This window comes from Grammomys surdaster, unplaced genomic scaffold (assembly GCF_004785775.1).
Source record: "Grammomys surdaster isolate TR1022 unplaced genomic scaffold, NIH_TR_1.0 125946, whole genome shotgun sequence".
NCBI classification, from domain to species: domain Eukaryota; kingdom Metazoa; phylum Chordata; class Mammalia; order Rodentia; family Muridae; genus Grammomys; species Grammomys surdaster.
In genome coordinates this window covers 3,788,628-3,815,171 of record NW_021620768.1, presented here as the reverse complement: position 1 = coordinate 3,815,171, position 26,544 = coordinate 3,788,628, and the positions used below count along the sequence as shown (strand labels likewise).

The window sequence follows — 26,544 nt, the reverse complement described above, 5'->3', positions numbered from 1 at the left end:
TCTCTCTCTCTCTCTCTCTCTCTCTCTCTCTCTCTCTCTCTCTCTCTCACCCCTGCCTGAGGCACCTACCTCTCAGAACCACCTAAACATGCAGTCACTCACATTGTTTCCTGTCACATTACCTGTTCAGTGTCATCACCTGACATACATAGAAAATCTTAGACCTAGAGACCTCTACCAACCTTGAGCAAATGAGGCAACTGCTGAGTGACCAGTTCCTTAAATTCATTGATGCTCAGGCTGCCTTTCCGTCCTTCCCGCCCTGCAAAGGTGAAGAACGTAGTGACCACGGTCTCAATGGCCGCCTCCAGTTCAGTCAGGGGCTCTGCTGCCATTAGTATGCCAAGGCAGCAGCTGATGTCCACACAGATTGGCCTGACAGGGAAGAAACAGACCAGGAGAGTCAGGGATCCAAGAATGGGTGCTGTGGCTGCCTGAAAGGGTCAGTGTGGGAACAGACAACAGTATTCCAGTTCAAGTTCACATCAGAAATCATTTTTATCTGAGTGTCCTTTTGGAGTGTCTGTCTTAGGGGTGCCTTTGTGGTGGTCTTTCCACGTGGCAACCACTCTATCTGTGAGAGTCTTCCTTTGGAGTCCTCTGAACGTGCTAACATCCCGTGTAGGGGCTCTGTTCTAACAGCCCTTTCTCTCTGTCACTCCCTGTCTGAGGGTCAGGAGGTTGTTTGTCTCCAATGTTGATTTATATTGAGACTGGAGTCTCCACCCTCCCCACATATTAGCTACTGTTCCTAGCAGAGAAGCCTAGGGTTGGCAGAGGCCCAATTGAGGTCAGGGCTGGCTCAATCGGGCCAGACCCATCTTCTCTGTCCCATTCCCTCCCTACCTCTGGCTAAGGGTCGGAGTGTGCTCAGCACAAGAACCTTCCCCGCTACTGTTCATGGTTGACAGGGTCTAGAAAGGGACTCTTCAAACTCCTCAAATCCACAAAGTGTTTGGTCTGGACACCAGGGCCCTCGGGGGTCCACGAAGGGAAGAAACATGCCTACTCATCCCCTTCGTTTCTGTCCGTCCACCCACCCACATACTCCTGCAAGGACCGTTGCCTGCTCTCCTAAAGTCACTTCCTGAATCTCTGCCTGAACCCGCTTGGAAGGGGGTACCCGGGATCTGATAAAGAAAAGAAGGTCTCCGGGCTCTCTGCAGAGTCAAGAAGAGTAACTCACCCGGGAAAGAAGATAGGATGCAGCGAACCGATCTGGAGCCCTGAGGCTGAAGTTTATAAGCACTAGGGAAGGAGAGAGCCACTCCCAAGTCCGAAGTGTCAAGTTTCCGCCTCCGCTGATTCGGGAAAGGGGACCGCCCCTGCTGTCACTTGCCATCCCCACACAGCGCCACGCGACTGGGACACAGCTTGATCAGGAGGAACCATAGGGTCCCATCCCTCCCATTTATGAGGGTTACTCGGGAGTCTGTGTTAGAGGGGCTGCTACTGCTGCTTGAAAAACAATTTAAAAAAAAAAAAACAAAATATATTTGGGGAATTCAGCATTGAGAAATTAATTAGAGATCCAAAGGCACTCGCAGAGCCCCAGACTAAGGGGTCCATAGCGGAACCCCTACTGAAATTCTTTACTGAGTTCCGAGACAGAAGCCTCTCAGGCTAAGCACTCCTGGGCAGAATCCTTCCCTTTCCCTGCTCAGCCCGCACCGCAGCACCCCGCACCTCAGCACCCCACACCGCAGCACCCTTCCCACGACCTCCTTCCCTTCCACTCCTTCCCTCTAGGCTCGGGGAGGTGGTGCAAGCAAGAACGGGCAACCCGTTCCCTCCTGGGAGACAGAGGGCGCCTCTGTCCACTCCTGGCCCTTAGCCCTTCTGGTGTCGTTTGTGAAGGGGTGGAGCCGTTGGGGAGGAGGGTCGGCAGGGAAAGACGACTAAAGACAGGTCTCCCTACACCGGTCCAGGGGCCACATTTGCAGCGTGCCCTTCTGTCGAGAACCTGCTCCGACGTCAGGCCGAGGCCAACCGTGAGTACCCTAGCCTGCTTAGGATAGGTCGGTCTCTCTGGCTTAGCCAGCCTGGAGGAAAGTGAACTTCAAAAGGAGCCACAAGAGCCCTAGAAAAGGATACAGTGGTGTCGCGGGGGTCTGGAAGGAATCAGTCAAGGGAAAGAGCAGTTCAGGAACTAGAGAAGATGAAGTTTGGAAAGTAGTGAGAGTCGGTGAGTGAAGGTCAGAGAGCCTGTGGTGAGTGAATGAGGACACCACCCAGCTTCCAGGCTACCAGACATTCCTACACAGAATCCTGTGCCTCCTGCCTGGGACACCAGTCTCTAGGTGTGGGCAAGGAGGGGGTACAGCCCTGCTCGTTTAGGGTAAGAATGAAAAAGGCTGTTCCTGCCTCCTCTCCACCCTCCTTTCTGCCTTCTCAAGAATGAGGGAAGGCTCCGAGTAGTGTAGCATAAGCCATGAGATACCATAAAGAAGGGGGTCTGTGGAAGTGTGCTCTGTCCCATCTCTGCCTTCACAAGACCTCCTCTTCATCCCTTCTTTTTCAGCCTTGACCCCCACTTCTCTCTCTCCTAATTTTTCCCTCTTTGTTTCCCACTGCTCCAACCCTAGGTCCTCCCCTACATAAAACTTCAAGCTTCTAGAGGGTTCCAGGCAACCTCCAGAGGCCCCTCATAGATGAGATGGTAACTGAGCCACCCAAATTCCTCCCTTGAGCACCCCCTTATCCCTTTGATCAGCCCGGCTTGAATTCTCTCTCCCACTGTCTCTGTAACAACTGCTTCTTGTGACTGGAGTTCAGGTGACAGTCACAAGGGCTCCATTGAAGAGCTAGGATGTCATCTAATCAGGACCCATTGTCCAGTATACTCAGTGGTGAGGAAGGATGAGGACACCTGAGCTGAGACACCTGAGCTGCCCCTGAGGCTGTGGAAGGCATGACCCTCCCAGGGCCAAAGGATTGAGGCCCTCTAGTTTAGTAGTCTCTTCTCAATAGACCTATCCATTCTTCTCTCTCACCCAACCCTTGAGCTCAAATGACCTCATACATTCAACTCTTTATCTAACACAAACCAGCCCTATCCTGCTCTCACTGGAGCTACTGAACCAGAGCTGGCCAGAGGCAGGAATGGACAGCATCTGGGAGAACACCTACAGGTTAGAAGCTCTGTCTCCAAGGAAAAGCCTCAGACATTTCCTCCTCCCTTCTTTCTACCAACCTGATGGAAAGGGATGACTTTGCAGAGAAAAGGACTATGGGAAGAATAACCCCCAAAGAAGCCAGAATGACATGCTGAGGAGAGACGGGGAGCCAGGCATCATGGCTCGGACCAGTAATCTCAGCATAAGGAGACACAACTGCCCACAAGTTGAGGATATCTGCTTGAGCTAGTTCCAGGAGAGCAGAGGCTACATAACATGACCCTGTTATAAATAAATAAACCCCAAGCACAAAAAGATGGAGACATAGCCAAAATGACCTGGGCTTAATCCTCGGTGTCTTAAGAGGAAGAGCCATGCTTGCTGACAGGACGCTTGAGAACAGTGAGACACCTCTCCCCAACAACTCGTGGGTCTCAGCCCCTGACTGCCAACCCTCCATCAGCTCACCAAAGGTATCAGACTTCTTCCTGGGGTAGTCAGAGGAGATCTTAGCCCACTTAATAGCAACAACAAAGCTTAACTGTAACAGGTCTGGAGGTAAAAATAAAGCTGGAAGCCCGCCTGGTCCAGTGTCCACCCATGCCTCCCCTCCCGTTCCCCAGCCATGAGCCAGCCACTGCGCATGTCTTTTGCAGGCTTCTGAAGACAGTCCAGTTCCTATTGCTTCATCTCCATGCCCATCCCTGACTCCCTCTGACTGGGAAATGATGGAGGGACCCAAAACACTGGACTGGATTTAGGTGTGCTAGGGTTTCTTCTCCATTGCAAAATTTGAATGAAAGATAAAGTACATTGGGGCTCATCTTATCGCTGTTTGAGCTATTTGAAACCAGAGCCAGGTCTGAAGATTTCCCTTACCCAGACCCCAGATATCCTGAAACTGGTTTACAATTCACTTCCATCTTTGTGGGAATGGGTAGGTGTGCTGCGGAAATGGGCTCTGAGCTGGAGACTGCCATGGAGACCCTCATCAACGTGTTCCATGCCCATTCGGGCAAGGAAGGGGACAAATATAAGCTGAGCAAGAAGGAGCTGAAAGACCTGCTACAAACCGAACTCTCTGGCTTCCTAGATGTAAGCAAAGGATTGAGGTACAGGGTGGAGGAAGGGCATGGGTGCCCCTGCCCCAACCCTAGCTCAACCCAACCATCCTTCTCTTCTAGTCTTAATCAGGTTTTCCAGGAACCCTTAACTCCTCCCTGGAAAAGTCAAAATACCCTAGTTTACTGTCAATACTAGGCTCTGCATATTCATCAGTAACACTACCTACAGCGTAGAATGGAGTCATGAAGGGCCGAGCATAGTAGCATATACCTTCAATCCTAGCACTCAGAAGTAGAGGCCAGAGGATCAGTAGTTCAAAGCCCAGTCTTTGTGAGCCCTTGTCAAAAGAAAGAAAGAAAGAAAAAGAGAGAGAGAGAGAGAGAGAGAGAGAGAGAGAGAGAGAGAGAGAAAGGGAGGGGAGGAGGGAAGGAGGGAGAGAGGGAAGCTAGCCCAGTGTGATGCTGCATGCCTAATCCCGGGACTCAAGAGGCAGAGGCAATCCGATCTCTAGAATTTTGGGCCAGCCTGGTCTATATAGTGAGACCTTGTCTCAAAAAAAAAAAAGTTGTAAATTAAAAATAAATAAGCCACAAAGCTAAGCATGGCAGTTCCCACTTATAATCCAACACTTGGGAGACTGAGGCAGAGGATGATCATGCGTTTGAGGCCATCCTGGACTAAGTAGTGAGTTTCAGGACTACAAAGTGAGACTGACTTAAAAATGGACTTGTGAGGTGGTTCAGCAGGTAAAAGTGCTTGACACCAAGCATAAGAACCTGAGTTAGGACCCACAGAGTCAACAGACAGAACTGACTCCCACAGGTTCTCCTCCACAGAAGAATCTTGGCATGTGTATGTCCACTCATACATATACAGATAAATAAGTATAAACAAATTTTTTGAGTCATGTTCTGGCTGTCCTGGAACTCACTGTGTAGACCAGGTTAGCCTTGAACTCACAGAGATTCCCCTACTTCTTCCTCCCAAGTGCTAGGATTAAAGGCATCTACTACTCACAGCAAACCTTTTTTTGTTTTTTTGAGACAATGTTTTATTAGTCTGGCCTAGATCTAACTATGCAGACCAGGCTAGCCTCAAACTCACAAAGATCAACTTGCCTCTGCCTCCAAAATGACATATTAAAGGCGTGCACCACCACACCCATGAGAATTTTTTTTAAAGTAGGACTGGAAGCTGGTGGTGGCAGGCAGTGGTGGTTCAGTGCACACCTTTAATCCCAGGCCTCTGGAGGCAGAGGCCCACAGATCTCTTGAGTTCAAGAATAGTCTGGTCTACAAAGTGAGTTCCAGGACAGCCAGACTACACAGAGAAAAAAAAAACACACACACACACACACACACACACCTGTCTCAAAAAAAAAGTAAAACTATGAACTCAAATACAGAATCTTAGCAGAGAGAGGTAGCCAAAGAGCTGTGGAGATGAGCGCTCTGAAGTCACATGGCCTCTCTACGGAGGTGGCACTTCTGCCATGGGTCTCCACTGGAAGACTGGATGTAAATTAAGATCTGTAGGAGGTATCCTCATGAAAAGAAGCAAGGGAAGAAGGATAGAAAGTATGCCCAGTAGCTTCTTTTGACTAAAAGATGCAGAGAAGGAGACAGATGCTGTCAGAGATAATGTACAAACCTACAGAAGCTTAACTTAAGCTGTGGCCCTGCTAAGGTTTGCTGCTGCAGAACTTTTGTATATACCCCAACTGTCAATGTGTTTCTTCCTTATAAAGTAGTGGGAATGGCTCCCACATTATTTGCATTAGTGTTAAAAAAATTTTTTTAAAAAAAAGACAAACTTTTTTTTAAAAAAAAGACAAACTTGGGCTGGAGAGATGGCTCAGAGGTTAAGAGCACTGACTGCTCTTCTAGAGGTCCTGAGTTCAATTCCCAGCAACCACATGGTGGCTCACAACCATCTATAATGGGATCTGATGCCCTCTTCTGGTGTGTCTGAAGACAGTGATCATATACACTAAATAAATAAATACATTAAGAAAAAAAAAAGACAAACTTGGTGGCACACACATGAAATGCTGGCATTCACAAGGCAGACCCAGAAAGAGCTCAGGTTCCAGACCAGCCTGGGTCATATAGCAAAAAAATGGTGTTTTTTGAGACAGGGTCAGCTGGCATGGAACTTGCTATGTAGACCAGGCTGGCCTTGAACTCACATAAACCTACCTGCTTCTCTCCCCACTGAGTGCTAGGATTAAACGCATCACTATACCCTAAAATGATTCTGTGTGTGAGTTGTTAATTAGATGAAACAAAGTCTCTAAGGCTCCCAGCTTAGCACTTGTCACATTGTAGATAATCATGTATGACAAATGGATGACACTATTAACTCTGCTTAGTTCTGTAGGTCACCAATTCTTAGCTCGCCAGTCTTTGGGGATGTAGTAGATTCCCATAATTAACTATTATTCTCTCACTTGCTCACCTCCACCTCCTCCTCCTCACCAGGGTGGCTCTAACTGAATGGTATACACTTCCATCTCCTTCTACAGGTCCAGAAGGATGCAGATGCTGTGGACAAGGTGATGAAGGAACTGGATGAAAACGGAGATGGGGAAGTAGATTTCCAGGAGTATGTTGTGCTGGTGGCCGCTCTCACAGTGGCTTGTAACAACTTCTTCTGGGAGAACAGTTGAGCACACAGTCGGTGGGCTGCGCCCTTCCTTTCCAACTTGTCAAGACTTTAGCCTGCTTGCTCCCCAGCCCACCTGTACCTCCCTATGTCCCCATCCTGCCCAGTATCAACATGCACCAAGGGCGCAAGAGTAGCAGTCTAGATCTGCCACTTGTTTTAATAAAGCCTTCTCTCTCACCAACTGTCAACGTCTGTGTCCTCTGGGTCTAGCTATGTGTGAAGTAAGGAGTGCTCACCCCCAATACCTTATCTTGGCAAGTTTACATTAGATCTTATTTAAGGAACACTCAAAACCCAAAAATGTAGGGATCCAAAAATTTTAGCTGGAATCCAAGTGTCATTGGTTTTTCAAGGACTTATATGAGTAATTGGTAATACTAGCTCTTGAAGGATAAGGAAGATTTTGAGTTCCAAGCCAGCCCATAATATATAGACAGATCTTGTTTCCAAAAACAGAAACAAACAAGCCATCAAAAAATCTGAAGGAAGGGGCTGGAGAGATGGTTCAGTGATTAAGAGCACTGACTGCTCTTCCAGAGGGCCTGAGTTCAATTCCCAGCAACCACATGATGGCTCACAACCATCTGTAATGGTATCCAATGCACTCTTCTAGTATGTGTCTGAAAGACAGCTGTAGTGTACTCATATAAATAAAATAAATAAATAAACCTTTTTTTAAAATCTTAAGAAAGCAAGAAATGGTGGCACATACTATGGTTATTTAATCTCTACCTGGGAGGCAAAGGCAGGAGGATATCTGTGAATTCAAGGCCAGCTTGGTCTGTATAGAGAATTCCAGGACAGCCAGAACTACATTATATACACCCTATCTCAAAAACAAAGAAAAAAGAAAAAAGAAGAGAGAGGCTGGGTGGTGGTGGCGCACGACTTTAATCCCAGCACTTGGGAGGCAGAGGCAGGAGATTTCTGAGTTCGAGGCCAGCCTGGTCTACAGAGTGAGTTCCAGGACAGCCAGGACTACACAGAGAAACCCTGTCTCAAAAAACCAAAGAGAGAGAGAGAGAGAGAGAGAGAGAGAGAGAGCGCGCGCTGAAGAATTTTTTTCCCCAAGTTTCATTTAGTGTTTATTGGTGTCTCATCATTGCTAGACATTATGTAAGAACTAGGGATACATTAGTGGGGATACAGATTTGCTTTATTGGATTATTTCAGGTGAAAAGACCAACCCTAAAACTAGCCACATCTTCTAGTGGCAGTCCCTATAAAAGGATGGGGGTGGGCAGTGGGAGGGGGGCAGGAGGTGGATTTTTGTGAATTTAAAGCCAGTCTGGTCTACACAGAGAAACCCTGCCTCAAAAAGAAAGAAAGAAAGAAACAAACAAACAAACAAAATCCCACTACAAATAGGGATGAGAAGAGGGCCAGAGCAAATCAGCCAGGTTCTAAGGTCCTAATAAAGACTTTTTACAGTTGTCTTTAGCTTGGAGATGGGGAATAAAAGATTACCAAACACTGCTTCCAATCTAAGTTGCTCTTTGCAAACCAAAAACCCCACCAAAGCGGAGCACAAACTTGTCCACGCCCCCAAGGACGGAGCACTACAGTAATTTAAGGGATCTTTGCCAAAGTCCTTGGGGATTCGCCTGCGATTCCTGCGCAAGCCAAAGGGACCATTTTGCCACGCCTCTAGTTGCGCGCGCAATGACGCAAGTCTGCCGGCGCCATTTTAGCCGGTCACGCTGCACTGGTGGGCCTGGCAGCCATTTTGTTTTGGACACCAAGCAGGAGTTGGCGGCGCCGGCTGTGGTGGCACAGACTAAAGGCAGGAAAGGGCAGGCTTGACGAACTGGAGGATCGATCGGCTAGATACTCAACCCACAACGAAGGAGCCTCGCATCCTACCGTTTAAGCATCTAACCCAACCGCCCAGCTAGTTAACCCGAGCGATCCGCCGTCAGCTCAGGTTTGGCCGGCCTCCGGCCCGCCCGCCGCAACCGTGGTGGCAACCCCGGGAGGAGCGCTGGCGTCCATCTCCTTCGGTGAGTTCCTGTGGAGAAAGCAGAGGTGGGAGCGCCGACGGTGCGCGGGTGGCAGGTGTGGATGGGGCCGAGGTGCGCACAGGCCGGGGGAGGGGGCGGAGCCGGGAGGCGGAGGCTAAGCCGGAACCGCGGCCAGCTAGCGGGGCCGGTACGATTGTTGGTCCTGGGTTTGGTTGGCTTGTGTGGTGGTGGTGGTGGTGGTGGTTTGATTTTGACCTCAAATCCAATATCTTGCTTATCTAGATAAGTGCCCTCCGTCGGAGCTAAAGCCTCGCCCCAGAATAGCGTTTGATGGGGATAACAACGGAAATAAGGCGCCTGACCAAAGTGGGGGTCTTGAGAGGCTCTTAGGTGGAGATTAAATAAGGAGTACGAGAATTAGCAGCGGCTCTGGGTGTTCGTTTTTGCGGCACCGAAATTGAACCCAAAATCATGCTTTGGCTAGACTAGCGCCCCGAGTTAACAGCCCCAGCTTTAAAAAAATAATAATTTTAGTTTGAAACAGGGTCTTTCGAGTCACCCAGGCTCGCCTTGAGCTTGTGACCCTCTTGCCTCAGCCCTTCCCCAGTATCCCCAGTTAAATTTTGTGGAGTGTTCTTAACAGAGCTCTCAGATTGGATACCCATTTAGAAAACCTTTTCTGTCTTTCCCCTGCCGTGTCTTACTAGAACTCCACTTGCATTTGGAGTTGAGAATCGGTTTTGAAACTGGACATTTATTTTATTTTTGAGTATATGAGAGTGGGGCCCCAGTGTGACAGTGTAACCCTCTTGGCCTCAGCCTGTTACACCACTCCCCTGTTGCTGCTGGGAATTGAATTTAGGGCTTCATCAGTACTAAGCAAGCACTCTACTGCTGAGCTGTATTCCCAGCTCCTTCATGTCTCTAGATCCATGGCCCTCAACTTTCTATAGACTCATGAGATGTACTTGGGTAGCACCCCCACCCGCAGTTACTGTACCCCATCCTCATGGCCATATTGTAATTTAATTGGTCTGGATCTAGGCATTAAGAATTTAGTTTAGTTTGGGGTGGAGAGAGGGTCTTTCCTTTTTTTTTTTTTTTTTTTTTTTTTAAACATTCCTTAGCTAAGTCATATACAGTCCAAGCTAAGAAGAGCTATTCCAGATTGAAAGCCAAACTGCTAGGCTTTGACTACATCTGATTTCTGCCATTTTGGAACCTTTGGCAGATGTTCTCCATTCTGGGGCTTTATAATTTTGATAAAATTGAAATAACTGTCATATAAACTTAAGCCCCCACCCCACAGCGTTTCTCTTATGTAGCCTTGGCTATCCTGGAACTTGCTCTGTAGACCTGGCTAGCCTTGAACTCAAAGAGAGCCATCTACCTCTTCCTCAGGAGTGCTGGGACTTAAAGTGTGCACTACCACCACCTGGGAAACTTAAGTTCTCATGATACCGTCTTCAGCAGTTAGTAATATAGGCCTTTCATAGGTTTATGTCTTTCTTCTTGTGAAAATGCAAACTTCATTATTTTGATTGACTCATGCATATTGTCCTTTGTAGATTCTCGGGATTTGAAGATGGCTGCACAGTCAGCGCCGAAAGTTGTGCTAAAAAGCACCACCAAGATGTCTCTAAATGAGCGGTGAGGCAGCCAACAGCAACTTCAGCTTCTTCCTAAGAAAACATTACTTAAATTGGCCCTGGGGTCCAATACAAAAAAAGCCAGTTGTAAGCTAAATGACAGAAGGCTACAGACCTCTGTTCTTAATTGCATCTAATGTGGTACAAAACAAATTGGGCAGTTGTTTCAAACTCCTTATCAGTAGATTTTTATATTAAGCTATCTGAAATATTTGACTGGTGGGATATATTTTTTAAAAGACTCCTTACACCCTCCCTTCAATTTTTTTTTTTCTAACATTGATACAGGGGTGGTGCAGCATGATGGTATGGTATATCCTGGCTGCAATAGGCTTGCTGCCTAGTCCAAGACCAGCAGTGTTGTGTCTGGCCTGTAAGAGGCAGGTAGCAAGCCGAGACTATGTCCAAAGGCCCCTGAATGTCATTCTTGGGCCTTGTAAGAGGCACTTGCTTTGCTCCATTTCACTTTCTTCCCATTCTGCTTTTTAGTTTGTTTTGTTTCAAAATCTTTCAACAGCTGTGTGTTTACTTCCATTAAACTTAATCATGTCAGGAATAATAGAATGCCCTCTTAGGCTCGTAAGCGACTTAACTAACTTAACTTGTTCAGAAGTCCTGAGTCAGAAAGAGTGGTTATTTGAGACTAAGAAAAGTTAAAGCATTTAAAGGCAGTTTTTGTTTTTGAGAATTTCATTCATTTGGTGTCTTTCACCATTTTATTATGTTGTTGCTAGAACTCCCAAGGCATTTAATGCCTGTGTTTGCTTCTAAAGCACTTGTGCTTCTCTGCTCATCTAAGATGTGATCCATTAATTACCTGTATTCATGTGTTACTACGTAACATGTTAGAATGTAATAAGCTTCCATAACTCATGAGTCTATATTATTTCAGTGGACTGTGAAGGTGCTCTGATCCTCCTGTTTGTCCTTTGAAGAACTTTCATTCTCCAAAGGTGTAGGCATTTCTGTTTGTCTTTGTAACTGCATCTCTGTTTCTTATCATCATATTTGCTTAATGCGTGTGTTTCATACTTTCCACTTCTCTAAGAGCTGTTACCTGAGCCCTTGTTATCGCTTTTAATTGTGCTGCACTTGGCTGCATTTCTGAGTTTCTGGTTCTTGCAAGTTTGTGGAAACAGAGGAGTCTTTGACCCACATCAGCCTTGATCCAAATGTACCACTTTAAAGTTCGTGGGATCTGGAGCTCCTGGTCTAGCAAGCCATGAAAATGCCAATAAGTGTTTTATAATAAAGCTTTTATTTAAACACCCATTCTGTTCGACCTTGAAGCTTTACTAATATGCTGAAGAACAAACAGCCGATGCCAGTGAATATTCGGGCTTCGATGCAGCAGCAGCAGCAGCTAGCCAGTGCCAGAAACAGAAGACTGGCCCAGCAGATGGAGAATAGACCCTCTGTCCAGGCAGCATTAAAACTTAAGCAGGTGAGAGAATGAGTCCTGCCATCTGCCGATCTGCGGCGTCAGGCATTCCACCAAGGCTGTCAGGGTCTAATGGATGAGTACAAGATGGCTCAGGGCAAAAGCTAAAACATATCTGAACAAATGTTCAAAGAATTCCAGTTTGGACAGGTACCAACTAAATAACTTTTAATAACTTTCTCTTTTAGAGAATTTGACACTTCTGTAGCCTGCGTTATCAATGACGATTAATTGGTTATTTTCTGGCCCTTGCTGTTAGAGTAATTTTGTTTATTTATTTATTTATTCATTCACTTATTTTCATCTTTTTATCTCTTATTTGGTCTAGGATATTGTTTAATGATAGAGCACTAGCAAGCACAAAGGTCCCAGGTTCAGTTTTCAACACTTAACAAAAAACAAGAAAGAAGTTTTGTTGTAGTTAGCTTTACTGTCTGGACAAATGATTTACAAACTAGTTTAATCTTATTCTTCTGAATATGATTCTGATTGGCCTTAGTCTGAGGTTTTCAGTACTAAAAACAGCACCTAGGTTCATTAGCATAGTAGAACAAGCATATAGGATAATCAAGTGTCAGTTCCCTTTCACATTTCCAAAGTAAGAGGTAATCCTATTCAGGCCTGAAATAAAACCTGCTCTTTATCATTCGTAGACTTTATATGCAAGTCCGGACAGTGGCTGTGGAAGGATATGTCCAAGCTGTGGCTGGGCGTCCCGAGGGCGGTGCCATGCAACTGTAAGGATTTTAACTGGCAGCACTGCATGGCTGTGCATAGAGTCAGCACTTATAACACCCACCCCACTCCCAACCATTGGGCTCACTGACGGAATAAGCAAGGCTTTCTGCTTTGTCTCCCTTTCAGCCTTGAAGTAGTTAGGGTTTTTTTCCTGACTCAGGAGAACAAGCCATATGCCCATATTTTCCAAGAGTAAATAAGAATCATGAATTCGCCGGGCAGTGGTAGCGCACGCCTTTAATCCCAGCACTTGAGAGGCAGAGGCAGGTGGATTTCTGAGTTCAAGGCCAGCCTGGTCTACAGAGTGAGTTCCAGGACAGCCAGGGCTACACAGAGAAACCCTGTCTCGAAAAAGCGGAGGGGGGAAAAAAAAGAAGTCTCTAATACACTGTGCAAGAGGTCCTTTCAGCAGGCTAACTTCTAAGCCAGTGGCATCCACCAGCTTCTGTGTTGGTGGGGTGCTCTCAGTTTTTTCAGTATTCATTTATCCAGTCAAAAGGGCTTCCAGTGTGACTAGTGCAATTGAAGAGCTTAATTTTGGTTTGGATTTTGTTTTGTTTTCCCTTATGGTGAGGCCAGACAAAGAGCATACAGTTGTAATCTCAGCAAATGGGGGCATTATGAGCTCAAGGCCAACACAAATTCTTTAGCTTTTCGTTATTGTTTAGTGTGATTTTGAGACTTTCACTGTGTAGCTACAGTTGGCCTAGAACTCTATAAGCAGACCATAGTGTCCTCAAACTCAGGAATATGCCTGCTTTTGTCTCCAGGGTACTGGGATTAAAGGTGGGTGCCACCATACCAGAGTCAAAAACTAACTTTTTTTAAAAAATTTAAGTAGCTATATATAATTAGTGGCTACCTTGTTATACAGCCCAGCTCTAGAGTAAAAACTGAGTAGTACTATCAGTATGTATAAGTGTCCAGGATGGGTAGCAACTAAGGATGAAGATGAATTCTACACTATATAGTACTTCCTCCCTAAAGCACAGGACTCAGGAAAATGAGTATAGTCAGTAATTGAGCATGAGAATGCAGTCTGACGTCATAATTGTGTGCTGGGCTCTGGAGGTACAGTTCAGTGGTAAAGTATTTGCCTACCATGGGCATGAGTTTCATGCCCAGCACCACAAAAAAAAAAAATTATTGTGTTAACTGAGGGAGTAACAAAACAGGCCTTTAGGGTTGGTTGTAACTGTATTAGATGTCTAATGTTAAGATCCATTCTCCTCAAATTGGAAGCAGTTTAAAGTTTTGTGCTAGAACATTGATAATGCCACAACATCTTTTTCAGAGCTCTTCATTGGAGGAAAGTATATAAGCACAGACTTTTGTATATGCCATTAGGATGTGATGGAAGTTGACTGTGTGCAAGAACACACTTTTCATTATATTTTTCTGGCTTTATGGAAGAACAGAATTACTGGTGCCTTGGTTGTATTCGTGGCTGTAATGTCTCCTTCTGAAGAACTTTAATCTTCGGAGATGTGATCTTCAGGGTCTTCTGGAGAAACTATTGAAAATTGTTATCTTTAGTGTGTCCTTGTTCTTTATGTGGTGGCCCTTTGTGATTAACAGTTTGCTTTAATTTTAATGTGAATTTGGCTGGCTTTCTATGAAGATACAATTGAATTGTATGTTTAAGACCATTATACTGGCTTAAGAGAACTGTTGGCTAGGAGAGATGTGGAATTTACAGATTTTTAAAAAGAAATTTAAGGAAAGGAATGTTGACTTTTTTGTGTTTATTTGCATCTTAAGGTTAAAAAAAAGGACCGTCTGGAGATAGATACTCAAAGGAAAACTTCAGCACACTGGCCTCTTTAACTGAGAAGTCAATCTTGTCCTTTGAGTCTCAAGAATTCAAGTGAACTTGTAATTTAAGTTTACCCAGAATGTGATGTACTTCCTATGGTGTGTGAGTAAGCCTTTGCAAACAGTGTAGTCCATAGGCAGATATGGATGAAGTCACATCATTGTTTACCTGTGCTCAGAAGCAGCAAGTTTGCAGCTACTGCTGTGTTATTTGAGTAGCCAAATTAGTAAGGTTATCTGTGCTGGCTCTGCTATTGTAGACCATATTAAAGCTTCTTAGAGCCTTTATTTTGGGTCAGGATTCTGCTTTTATCCATGTTCTGAGGAAAAGTCTTTCGTTTGGAATCCTTTTGTTACCAACAACAGGTTTATACCTTCCACCCCAAGTGTCTGACTTGCCTCTTTTGTCCTGTACTTTTAAATTGCCAAATTCCACAAAATTACTTTGTTGATCTCAATCCTCTAACACCTTTTCTTCCAGAAGAGCTTAAAGCAGCGCCTGGGTAAGAGTAACATCCAGGCACGGTTAGGCCGACCCATAGGCACCCTGGCCAGGGGAGCAATTGGAGGAAGAGGCCTACCCATAATCCAGAGAGGCTTACCCCGAGGAGGACTACGTGGGGGACGTGCCACCAGAACCCTGCTTAGGGGTGGGATGTCACTCCGAGGTCAGTGTCTGTATAGCTGATAATGGTTGGGTTCTGTCCTCCTCCCCTTTCTCTTGGGCTGCTTATCAACATATTTGCTTAGCATTTTTAATCTTGAATTTATGTTAATATAATTATTAACTTTGAAATCACATTTTTAGTACTGCTGCATGTGTTTTACCAATATCATTCCTTTTCTAATAATGTACAATGATGAGAGGCTATGACCTGCATAACAACAGGTAATTCATGTCATCTCCATTCCATTTTAAAACACCTGCTGCTGCTTGAATGAAAGCATATTCAAGTTCTAAAAATAAGTCTAAGAAATGTGTGGTTAGCATGTGCGAGGCCCTGGGTTGTATATCCTCAATACCAAGAGAGAAAATGAGTCTTTTGGCCTGTGTCATGACTAACCATCTGTCTTCTTGAAGTGAAAAACTATTGATGAGACGGGAAAGAGAGGGAACAGTTTGATCCATAGTGTCTATGTATCTGTATCATACCCTTTGGACACTGTTCCCTTTATAAAATTCTTGCCCCCTTAAAAATGTATTAAAAGCAAGAATCATAGCATTTATTTTCAAATCTACCATAATGCCAGGCATCTCATTGTTAATTTACTAAACATATGAACTTACCTAGTCCCAGCTTTTTCCAAAGATAGCTTGTGGCCAGAATTACTAAATTAAATAAAGAGCTGTTTAACCTATTCACACACACACTGTGCAGTTTGTCCCACCCAGACTAAAAATTAACTAATTATTATTATTATTATTTAACCCTCACCGCCTTCCTTTGGTTACAATCTACTTTGTGTCTCTTGGATTTACCTGCATATACATTGTATGCCTCCTCTCCAAGGTCAAAACCTGCTCCGAGGTGGACGAGCCGTAGCTCCCCGAATGGGCTTAAGAAGAGGTGGTGTTCGAGGTCGTGGAGGTCCTGGGAGAGGGGGCCTAGGGCGTGGAGCTATGGGTCGTGGCGGAATCGGTGGTAGAGGTTAGTCAGCTACCAACTTCAGAGAATAGCTCCCCTTATTTTCCTCCCTTCGAAACTCAGAGCCACCTTTCTGCACAGCTTCAAGTCATAGGCAGGCTTGTTTGTTTGTCTTGTTTGTTTTTTGAATCTGGCTTATTTTCTAAATCCACACAGTGATAATGCAAAGATCTGTTAGGATTAATAGGTACATTTTCTAGAGGCACATTTTAGGCATTCTTCTCCAGGCTCTTAGAAATTTAAGGTGTGTTAAAATTTTCCCTTTTTCTGTATCTGCCTGCAGCTGCCACCATCACCACCATTACACACCCATCCCATAGCCCAAAAGCCAGTTTAACTTAGATAAGAGAAGTGGAATGGAAATGAAGTATAGGATACAACTCTTACCTAGCATTTGTGAGGCCCTGGGTTCAATCTCACACCTTAGAAACAAAAATAAGAGGGAGATAGAGGAAAGTGAGGTCCAAGCTAGAGGAGAGTGGTGAGAAGAAGAGGCTGTAGCTCAGCGGTGCAGCACATGCTTAGCATGCATGAGAGCAGCTTCAGTCCAGCAGCACTGTTGGGTGTGGGATGGGACCTGGCACCTGTTGTTGGTTTTAAAGTCAAGTAAGTTTAACATAGGATTTGTGTCTAAGGAATCAAAGACAGTTTTCCTGACCAAGGTTGAAAGTAAGATGTATTACAGCCAGTTAGTCAGCTGACTGTTAGTAATCTTGCCTTTGATGCCTTGATTGTTGTCCTGTGACCTCATGGACTAGATTAGAAAAGAGTTTAATGATGGTGGTGTTAGTACCAAATTTCATGGGAGCTTTCTGGCTTATAACTGAGTAAGAAATTCCTAAAACATGTTGATAGTATGAAGTATCTTACTCTAGTAAGCCCTGTGGATATTTGGTTTTGGTTCTTTCTAAAATGTGGGTCAGGTTTTCATAATCCACAGTCTTGAAGGTGCTGAAGAATAACTTAGGAAATAATATTTGATAACAAAGGTTTATTTTCTCTGCTATTATATGTCATTTGGCTAATTGAATGAAATACGAGTTCTATTTTGGGATAAGATAGAATGTTTCCAGTATTTTATTGACATAGTTTCTGAGAAAGACATCACAGGTCTTTATTTTGGAAAAACTAAATAAAGTCGATTTTGAGAAAGTATTTGATTAGTGAATTAAAATTACTTCTCAGATAATACTTATCTTAAGGTGACCAGTCAGAGATGTAGCTAAGTTTTTTTTTCAGACTTTGGATATATGGAATCACTTCATTAAACTTAATAAACTTATAAAGCAAATGTGGTAACAATCCAAAAAGCTCTCAGTTAAAGCTTAATATGAATACCCTTTTTTTGTGCCCTTTTACTGCCTCCTAACTATATGTAATGTGTTTTAATTATGAATTTACAGTAAGTCCCAAACTTTAGATAATTCTTTAAGGGAGGTTAATGTTGTTTAATATTTTTCAGCTGCTACTACACACCTGTCATCCCAGCAACTGGGAGGCTCTTGTTTTGTTTTAGAGACTGGGTCTCCTGTAGCCCTAGCTGGGCTTGAACTTCTAATCCTTCTGCTTTTGCCTTCCAGATGCTAGGATTACAGGTACACATTTGTGGTGCTGAGGATTGAACCCAGGGCTTCGTGCATACTAGACAAGCACCCTACCAACTGAGCTATACTCCAGCCCAGGAGTGCAAGTCTAAGGCTAGCTGGTCTGCATGGCATGACCCTATCTCAAAGTGGGAGGGGGCAGGATTTTTTTCTTATAGTAGTATTTAGAGATGAATACTTAAGAGGGTTCACTGTGTGTGCTTTCCGTGTGCTGCTTTCCACCCAATGTGTTTCTTGTTTTTTCAGATTTCTCCTCTTTTCCCTGTCTTTGAGCTTGTCTCAGCTAGGCCCCACAACTATAAAGGGGCGCTTTTTTTTTTTTTCTAGAACCCACCAAACTAATGTGTAACTGTCTTTTTCTTTTCTCTTTCTCTCGTTTGGCCAGGTCGGGGCATGATAGGTCGGGGAAGAGGGGGCTTTGGAGGCAGAGGCCGAGGTCGTGGCCGAGGGAGAGGTGCCCTCACTCGCCCTGTATTGACCAAGGAACAGCTGGACAACCAATTGGATGCATACATGTCGAAAACTAAAGGACACCTGGATGCCGAATTGGATGCCTACATGGCACAAACAGATCCTGAAACTAATGATTGAAACCTGCCTGCCTGCCTGCCCACCTGTTAGACTCTTGTTAAAGTCACCACATCTATAAAACAACCTTGAGAAAACATGAGAAGAAACCTGATAGATGCTGGAAGGACCTGTCACAATAGGCTGTGGTCTTACCTGCCACCAGTTGGTGCATTTAGTCTGTTCCGTCTACTTTTTGATACTGTGTTATATGAAACCCTATTTTCCTTTTAATTTGGTTGAGTTTGTTTTGTTGTTTATCCAGTCACCCAGACATCTGTTTGAACAGGAATGCGTTGGCCTTGTGAGTAGAACAATTTTCCAGCCTCTGCCTGTCATACACTCTTGACATTTTTAGATATTTCCTCTGTTGATTTTTATGATCCCAGAAGGAGCCAGAGTTTTCACTATTGGGTGGTCTTTGGGATAGAGTTCTATATCTTTCTTTAAAAGCTTCTTGTTAATAGCTGGAGCTAACGGTGTGTTTGCTATATTGATAGTAAATGTAGTAAATTGGAAATGTTGGTATTGCTACTGGGCCACAGGATGGGTTACCCATGGTAGCAACTTTGATTTGGTCAAAGTTGGTGTTGCCTGCATTGAAACCACATAGATGGTAGCTGACAAGCTCAATTGGGATTTCCATCCTAAGAAAAGATTTTTAAGCTCTCTTTTTGGCTCTCATAGAAGAAGCAGCCATTGGTGTAGCACAAGTGGCAGAAGAGACAATGGGAAACTGGTTACAAACTGTTTGCTGGGAAGTGCTCATGTGCTGCTCATGCTGAAATGCAGTTACCCATGTTTGTCCAGAAGCAGTCTTGGTCTGATCCACTTAACTGGCTTTATTTGACCCTCTTGAAGGTTTAAGTTCAATCATATTTTGTCAGCTGTTCAGTTTCAGTGGAATCTTGTATTCTGGTTCATTATAACAAATTGTTCTCTCAAAATTTAACCCAGGCTTTCTGTTTATTTTGGGGGATTCTTAAAATGCTCTGTAACCATTTTTGTGGTATGTTACTATGTCCCTAATATGGTTGAAAATTCTCAAGTTCAACTTCTGGGGTGGGGCCAGGTAAGAGGATGGTACAAACCTTTAATCCTACCACTTGGGAATCAGAGGCAGGTGATAACCATCTGTGGGTTCCAAGGCCAGCTTGGTCTCAGAAATTAGTTGCAGGATAGCCAGGGCTACAGCAGCCCTGTCTTGAAAAAAGAAACAAATATTCTAGGGGTAGCGGAAATGTTGCTTTGTGGTAGAAAGTAAAACTTGTGCTCTCCTTTGACTAAGCCCTTAGGAAGAATTACCTGCCTAGAAAGTACTAGTGGACTGGACCATGGTTGTTTAGGAGAAAAGATTACAGCCCTCTTACTGTGCTCTGCATTAAGAGCCAGGAAGGAAATACTGAACAAGATCACCTGAATGTGAATCCTTACTTGATTGAGGTGGAGAGTCTCTGTGACTGAGGGAAGGTGGACTCTGGGCTATAGGAAGCTGATGCTTAAGGGTAGATCTCAGCAGAGGAAAGTGATGACTCTAATCTAGACCCTCTTTCTAGCTACTGTCCTTCCTACTTGGTGAAAAAGTTCAGTTCCCCCACCAGCCATAGGCCCTTGAGCTTCATCTCCACCTGCTGTGTCCAGTTTTCAGGGTTTCCACCTTTGCTGTCCTCATTTCCTGGTAATGCCTCAGATGGACCAGAGAGCAAACCTGACTCCTGATCAGCCTTTGAAACCTACTTGATTGACTTCTGAGGACTTGCCTTCCAGAACCAGCCAGGGTCTCGAGATGTCACAGAAGTGCATTGGGAGGACAGAAAAGAGATTTGACCAGCTAGAGCTGAAGCTCAGGAAAGTTTAGGTGGGAAGAGTCAGGACAAGGGCAAAAATTGTTTGTAATCCCAGCACTGAGGAAATTGCATACAAGTTTGAGGCTAGCCTGGATTACGTGTCAAAGACATTACAAGCAAAGGCAGTAGTAAATATGTAGGTACCATATAGTGTATTAAGTGGAGTTTATGTGTGAGAGAGGGAGAGAGAAATTGGTGTGTATATGTAAGTGTTTTGTCTGCATGTGTTTGTCACCATGTGTGCCTGTGCCCTCTGGTCAGAAGAAAGCTACCACATCCCCCAAAACTGGAGTTGCAAGTGGGTGTTAGCCACACGTAACTGCTGAAGCAGCTCTCCTGCCCCATTCACACTATTTGAGAAGCACATGGGATGATTTTCACAGTCCTGGTGGGAGATAGGACTGCAGGGGAAAAGCCCTAGCTACCTGTCACTATGGTAAGAGTCCTGAGACACCTTCTACCCTTAGGTAGCAACCAAGCAGCATTCAGAGTAACTCTTGAGGGTTTAAGGAAGGCCAGAGGAGCCAAGGGTCCCTAAATGCCTGGAACCTGGAGAGGACCACATCTGGCCTCTACCTCTACTCGCCCTCAGCTTCAGCCTCAGCTGTGCTCCAGTCTCAGTTTCATTTCCCCAAATAACCTCATGTGCAAGTATCATCTTCATGAGAACACTACTCTCTGAACTCATCCCATACTTCCTCTCCATACCCAATGCCACTTTGTTAACTAGGAATCCACATCCAGATGTGTAATGTTCTGCCTCCTGTTTTGTATTTTAAGACTGATAAGCCTAGCTGGGCGGTGGCGCACTCCTTTAATCCCAGCACTTGGGAGGCAGAGACAGGCGGATTTCTGAGTTCGAGGCCAGCCTGGTCTACAGAGTTCCAGGGCTGCACAGAGAAACCCTGTCTCGAAAAAACAAACAAACTGATAAGCCTAAACTGACCTCAAACTCATGGTCCTGCCTTGCCCTCCTGAATGTTGGGATTACAAGCAGATGCTACCATGCCCATCTTGTTTCCACAGTTCTTTTGCTTGGTATGCTAATGGAGTGTGACCTGGCTGCTCTCTGCTCACTACAGATGGCAGAGTGGGTAGGGATAGAGCTGGAAGTTCCTAGTCTTGGGTGAGCTCCAATCTCCTTTCACACTGTGGCTAGTGCTTGGGTCCAGGCAAGCATGCTGGGGGTCCTGACTGACCACATAGCTCAGAGCAAGATAAGGAGAGAGGTAAAGCAGGCCAAGGGCAGCTAGGAGATCTGCTGATAGCAGCAATCACTCAGCAGGCCCAGAACATAATAGGTTATGTTTGATGTCTTTTAAGGGAGTTATTTCATTTAAGTTTGCCATATTTTTAACTATGATTATCTGCTCGATACAAATATCCATGGGAAAGAAATTGAAAAAAAGCTTCCTTGGAAGTGTGATGAGAAAGAGTTCTCCCAAAATGCTGTGCAGTCTCCTTGCAAATCATTAGCACATCTCTAAAGCAGTGGTTCTCACTTTCCTAATGTTGTGACCTTTAACACAGTTAGTGCTGTGGTAAACCTCCAGCCTTAACATTATTTTGTTGCTACTTTATAACTAATTTTGCTATCATTATGTAAAGATCTTTTCCGGCAGGCCTAGGTGACCTTTGTGAAAGAGTCCTTTGGCACCCTCCCCCCACCCCATCCCCCTGTCTTGACCCACTAATTAAGATCACCTTTTCTAAAGGTATGGGATGATGGAAAGACCAAATAATAAAAATAAAAACATAAAAGTTGTCTAGAGTCCTCAGCACTGCCAAGGCCAGGACCCATTCTCATGCCTCACCCTTTTGTGATAAGCATGAATCCTGGCATCACCTGAGATTTCACCCAAGCAGATGGCTGCTCTCCAGGAATACCTGTCTAAGCAACTAGAGCCACAAGCTACATCACTGGCTATGCTTAACCTTTTCCAATACACTTACCATACAACTCCTTTACCTCCTCCACTGAAATGTGGGGTACCTTAAAGTTCAGGCTTCCCAGAATGTCCCCATCCTTGTCCTTTTGACAAGAGATCAAAGGTGTCTGATGCCAATACCCTAGCTTGAGTAAAGGCATTATTGTTGTGTACCTTCCACAAGTGTGCATTGTCTCACCCAAGAGGAGTACAGGGTGCAGGTGGCCAACAGGCAGAGGCACTCTGTGCTACCTAAACCAACTCCTTCCCTACTCCTACTTACTTCTAAATAAACATAGGTGTTCCTGCAAAGCTACATTATGCACCTACCTTAAGGTGGCCAAGACAAAAGGCAAATCAGCCTAACTACTGTTTGGGTGGGGAGGTGAAGTTAAAGAGGGAGCCAAAAGTAAGGCAAAAGGGGGGGTTGACCATGTAAGGACAGCTGGGTTAGCAGGGTAGACTATACCAACCTGCTTTCAAGGGTTTGTGTGTGCCAGATGACCTACTACAGACAAAAGCAGCAAAAACCACAACTTATTCACTGTTATGGTGGGCAACATCTCCAGGCCTGACTGAAGGAGTCACTCCTGACATGGTGATTTGGGGGAGAGGCAATGGATTGAATTTGGGAAGCAAAAGGAAAGATTTTCTGTGTAGGGAAATATCCAGGCTGAAGGTGCCATACTTGGGTAGGTCAGATACAGGGGATTGATTCTTAAAGTCAGGAAGAACATGAAATGTGACTGAGGCCCAAATTCGAGGCTATGAAATCAAGTCACCCTGGCTCCAGCCCCTCTACCACATAGGACTGTCAGAAATTGCTGGCATTGAGACAGTCGACGGACAGTACCTACGAGCGCTCTGCCTAAGCTTTGTGAATGTGTAGCTACACTAGTGGCATCAGATCATCACTGACATCCAGTCTGAATACAGATGCTACTGTTCTGGTATTGCTTGTTCCAGCTCACTGTCTATAAGCACCATGAAGTTTTCAGAAGTAAAAAGGCTGGTAAACCACAAATGCCCCATGTTGGACCCCCACAGAGAAAACAAAACTCAAAGACACACCCATCAAAGAGTTCACAGAGGACCGCGGGTGATTGTCAGGATGTGATCTCTGCATTTCCTTGTACAACTTCCTACTAATTCTGCCCTCTTCCTTCCCCTCTTGACTTTAGGTGTCCTCTACCCTTTTTGGCTTTGGGGTTTTTTTTTTTGTTGTTGTTTGTTTTAGTGGTGGTATTGGTATTTTTTTGTTGTTGTTGTTTTGGTTTTTTGAGACAGGGTTTCTCTGTGTAGCCCTGGCTGTCCTGGAACTCACTCTGTAGACCAGGCTGGCCTCGAACTCAGAAATCCGCCTGCCTCTGCCTCCCAAGTGCTGGGATTAAAGGCGTGCACCACCACTGCCCATCGGTATTGTTTTTAAGATAAGGTTTTTCTGTACCCTGGCTGTCTGGAATTTGCTCTGTAGACCAGGTTGACCTTGATCTGCCTGGGATTAAAAGTGTGAGCCACCATGCCCTGCCCCTTTTCATACTTTTTAAACATTTTGATACAGTTCTCTCTAAAGAAACTAAATAGAAAATAAAAGAAGAAGAAACTAAATAGTCCAGTTGTTATGGTGCAGGCCCCAAGTAGACCTCTATGAGTTCAAGGCCCATTGGGTCTACAAAGAAAATTCCAGGACTCCCAGGGGTACACAGTGAAACCTTGTCTCAAATGAAAGAAAGATACCCTTACAATGCTATAATCCTTTTTGTCTACTCAGTATAAATAGTGCTGGGGCAATGTTTCCTTTGCCATCTGACAGAAGGCTGGAGAAACATTCAGGAGACAGTGCTGCTTTCTGGCTCTGGTGGTTTCTCCATGTTTAAGGTTCTAGGATGCAGAACAGCCAGTGGCATCCAGTGTCCAAGCTGTTTTATAGCAGCATATTGAGTGGGCCATCTGCCATAAACTGCTTTAGCAAGAACTCTAGCGCAGTGCACAAATGGGATGTCAGCGACTTCTCTGCCATTCAGTGAGCTTGATCCATGCCCTTTTCAACAATATCTGGACCTCAGATTGCTGATACAGACTTTTAATCTCCAGTGGCTGTGGCTGCTCTGAATTTCTGCTTTTCCTCTGTATGCTTGATTTCTCTTGAGTTCCAACCCAGCCCAGGCCTCATAGACCCTGCCTCAAAAAGAAGACAACATAATAAACGCACATAAGACAATTTACCTCTCTAAGTATGTCTCAGTAGCAGTGAATGCATGATCATGTACCTTCCCAAGCTGGGACTCGTATTCACTATGCAATTGTATTCTTCGTCCTCCCAATCCAGTCCTGCTTTTGTTGTTTGCCAGTGCTGATAAGCCTTCTCCTACATTTTGATCTCTATGAATTTGGTCATTCATATAAATGAAACCATATATTTGTTCTTTGGAGGATGGGTTATTTTGTGTAGCAAAAACATCCTTAAGGGCCATCACCCCTGTCCTAGCCTATATCTGGATTTCATTCTTAAATCCGCTTTTAAAGCATATACAATTTTGTGCATATTTGATGCCATTAAAAATATTCTTGAGAAAAAGCTGAAGAGATGGCTCAGTGGTTAAGAGCACTTACTGCTCTTGCAGAGGTCTCCAGATGGGTTCCCATATCAGGAAGCTCGTTAACTCCAGCTCTAGGGGATCCAACACTTCTGCCCTCAAAGCTCCAGGGGATTTTATGTCTCTGACACACACACACACACACACACACACACACACACACACCTGCACCTAGTTTTAAACTAATAATTTAAAAATAAAAATCTGTCAGGGCTGAAGCAATGGCTTAGCACTTAATGCTTTTTCAGAGAACTGGTTTGGTTCCATGTACCCTTGTCACCCAGCTTGCAACTGCTGGTTACAAACCAACACCTCTGACCTCCCTAGGCACCTCTGACCTGCACTCACTGCACACTAATATGTACATACCCATCCACACTCCTACATACACACACAAAAAAGAAAACAAAGCAAAAAGTAGGGCCAGCAAAATGGCTCTAAAAGTTAAGGGGCCTGCTGCCAAACCTGAAGATTGGAGTTCAATGCTGGGGACCCACATGATGGCAGGAGAGAACTGACTTCTCACAAATTGTCCTCTGACCTCCACGCATATGCCATGGCACAGGTTTCTACACACATACACATGAACACACACAAAATAAAATTGAAAAACAAATCAAAAACAACTTTAGAAGTTAGAGTTGGTTCAAACCTGAACCTGAGGCAGGAGGATCACATACATATTCAAGGCCTGTGTGTACTACAAAGTAAATTCAAGTCCAATCTGGCAATTTAGTGAAACTTTATTTCAAAGTAAAAAGTGAGAAGTGGGGGGGGGGGGGGGATAAGGTATAGTGGGGACATAGCTCAGCAGGACATTTGTCTAGCAATCACAAGACCCTGGGTTCAAGCCCCCCTCAAAAAATTCAGAAAAAAACAAACAAAAAACCCTCAACTTTAAATCCTATCATGGTGGCACAAGCCTGTAATTCCAGCACTGAAAAGACTGAGTCAGAGAGATTGTGAGCTCAAGGCTAGCTTTGGCAACATGGCAGGACTTTCTCTAACAAAACTAACAATCTTTAGAAATAAAACTCGCTGGGCAGTGGTGGGACACACCGTTAATCCCAGTACTGGAGTTCAAGGCCAGCCTGGTCTACAGAGTGAGTTCCAGGACGGCCAAAGCTATACAGACAAACCCTGTCTGCAAGAAAGAGGGAGATAGAGGGAAGGAAAAAAGGGAGTGGGAGAGGGGAAGAGAAAGAGAGAAGAAAGAACTCTTAACATGAATATAATCTGGCTTTCTCAATTCCCATGGGGAGGGCTATGGACAATAGCACTTACTTTTCACTTTTGGAAAAATAAAAAGGGGGAAAAAAAAAAGAACAAAGGCCGGTAGTGGTAGTGCACACTTTTAGGAGGCAGACACAGGCAGGCAGATCTCAGTGAATTCAAGGACAGCCTGGTTTATTGGTACCAAGACAGCCAGGGCTATGAAATAAATATCCAATCCAAAAAGAAGAAGAGAGAGAGAGGGGGAGGGAGAGGGAGAAGGAGAGGGAGAGACAGAAATTTAGTGCAATCAATCTCCTGAAGTCAGCCGGGTGGTGGTGGCGCACGCCTTTAATCCCAGCAGAGGCAGGCGGATTTCTGAGTTCGAGGCCAGCCTGGTCTACAGAGTGAGTTCCAGGACAGCCAGGGCTACACAGAGAAACCCTGTCTCGAAAAAACCGAAAAAAAACAAACAAACTCCTCCAGTCTAGATCCCGCCCCCTACAGGCCCATGGAAGAACTACAACTTCCAGGGGGCTCTGGTCCCGGCCCTGCTCGCCCCGGCTCACGGAGGACTCCATTTCCCAGCAATCCCACTGCCGTCAGGGCTGTATCTAAGCGCCCTCTCGCGGCGCATAGAGGCGGCCTGTAGTTCCCGGCGGCCCTCGCGGCAGTCTGAGGGCGTCGGGGC

General features: G+C 44.9%; 3 protein-coding genes across 6 annotated transcripts in view; 2 read left to right on the top strand and 1 right to left on the bottom strand.

Annotated features, from left to right (window-relative positions):
• Positions 1-1,294, bottom strand: part of S100a13 (S100 calcium binding protein A13) — a 9,162-nt gene extending 7,868 nt beyond the window's left edge. The window contains exons 1-2 of the mRNA XM_028753336.1: positions 1,187-1,294; positions 183-375 (exon numbers count right to left, since the gene is read on the bottom strand). Coding sequence (XP_028609169.1) covers positions 183-335 — 153 coding nt within the window. The 5' untranslated portion in view covers positions 336-375; positions 1,187-1,294. The remainder of the gene's footprint in view (positions 1-182; positions 376-1,186) is intronic.
• Positions 1,295-1,837: 543 nt separating this feature from the next.
• On the top strand, positions 1,838-7,036 carry S100a1 (S100 calcium binding protein A1). Its single transcript, XM_028753295.1, has 3 exons — positions 1,838-1,991; positions 4,058-4,211; positions 6,706-7,036. Exons 2-3 carry the CDS (start codon positions 4,071-4,073, stop codon positions 6,847-6,849), a joined length of 285 nt encoding a protein of 94 aa, XP_028609128.1. The 5' UTR covers positions 1,838-1,991; positions 4,058-4,070; the 3' UTR covers positions 6,850-7,036.
• Positions 7,037-8,483: 1,447 nt separating this feature from the next.
• Chtop (chromatin target of PRMT1) lies at positions 8,484-19,221 on the top strand. 4 transcript variants are annotated; one of them, XM_028753100.1, is made up of 6 exons: positions 8,484-8,848; positions 10,378-10,459; positions 11,749-11,902; positions 14,937-15,120; positions 15,964-16,101; positions 18,088-19,221. In XM_028753100.1, exons 2-6 carry the CDS (start codon positions 10,395-10,397, stop codon positions 18,291-18,293), a joined length of 747 nt encoding a protein of 248 aa, XP_028608933.1. In that variant the 5' UTR covers positions 8,484-8,848; positions 10,378-10,394; the 3' UTR covers positions 18,294-19,221. The 4 variants fall into 4 exon arrangements, with proteins under 4 accessions (XP_028608933.1, XP_028608932.1, XP_028608935.1 ...); XM_028753099.1 differs by having other exon boundaries at positions 14,934-15,120; XM_028753102.1 differs by lacking the exon at positions 15,964-16,101.
• The last annotated feature ends 7,323 nt before the right edge of the window (positions 19,222-26,544 follow it).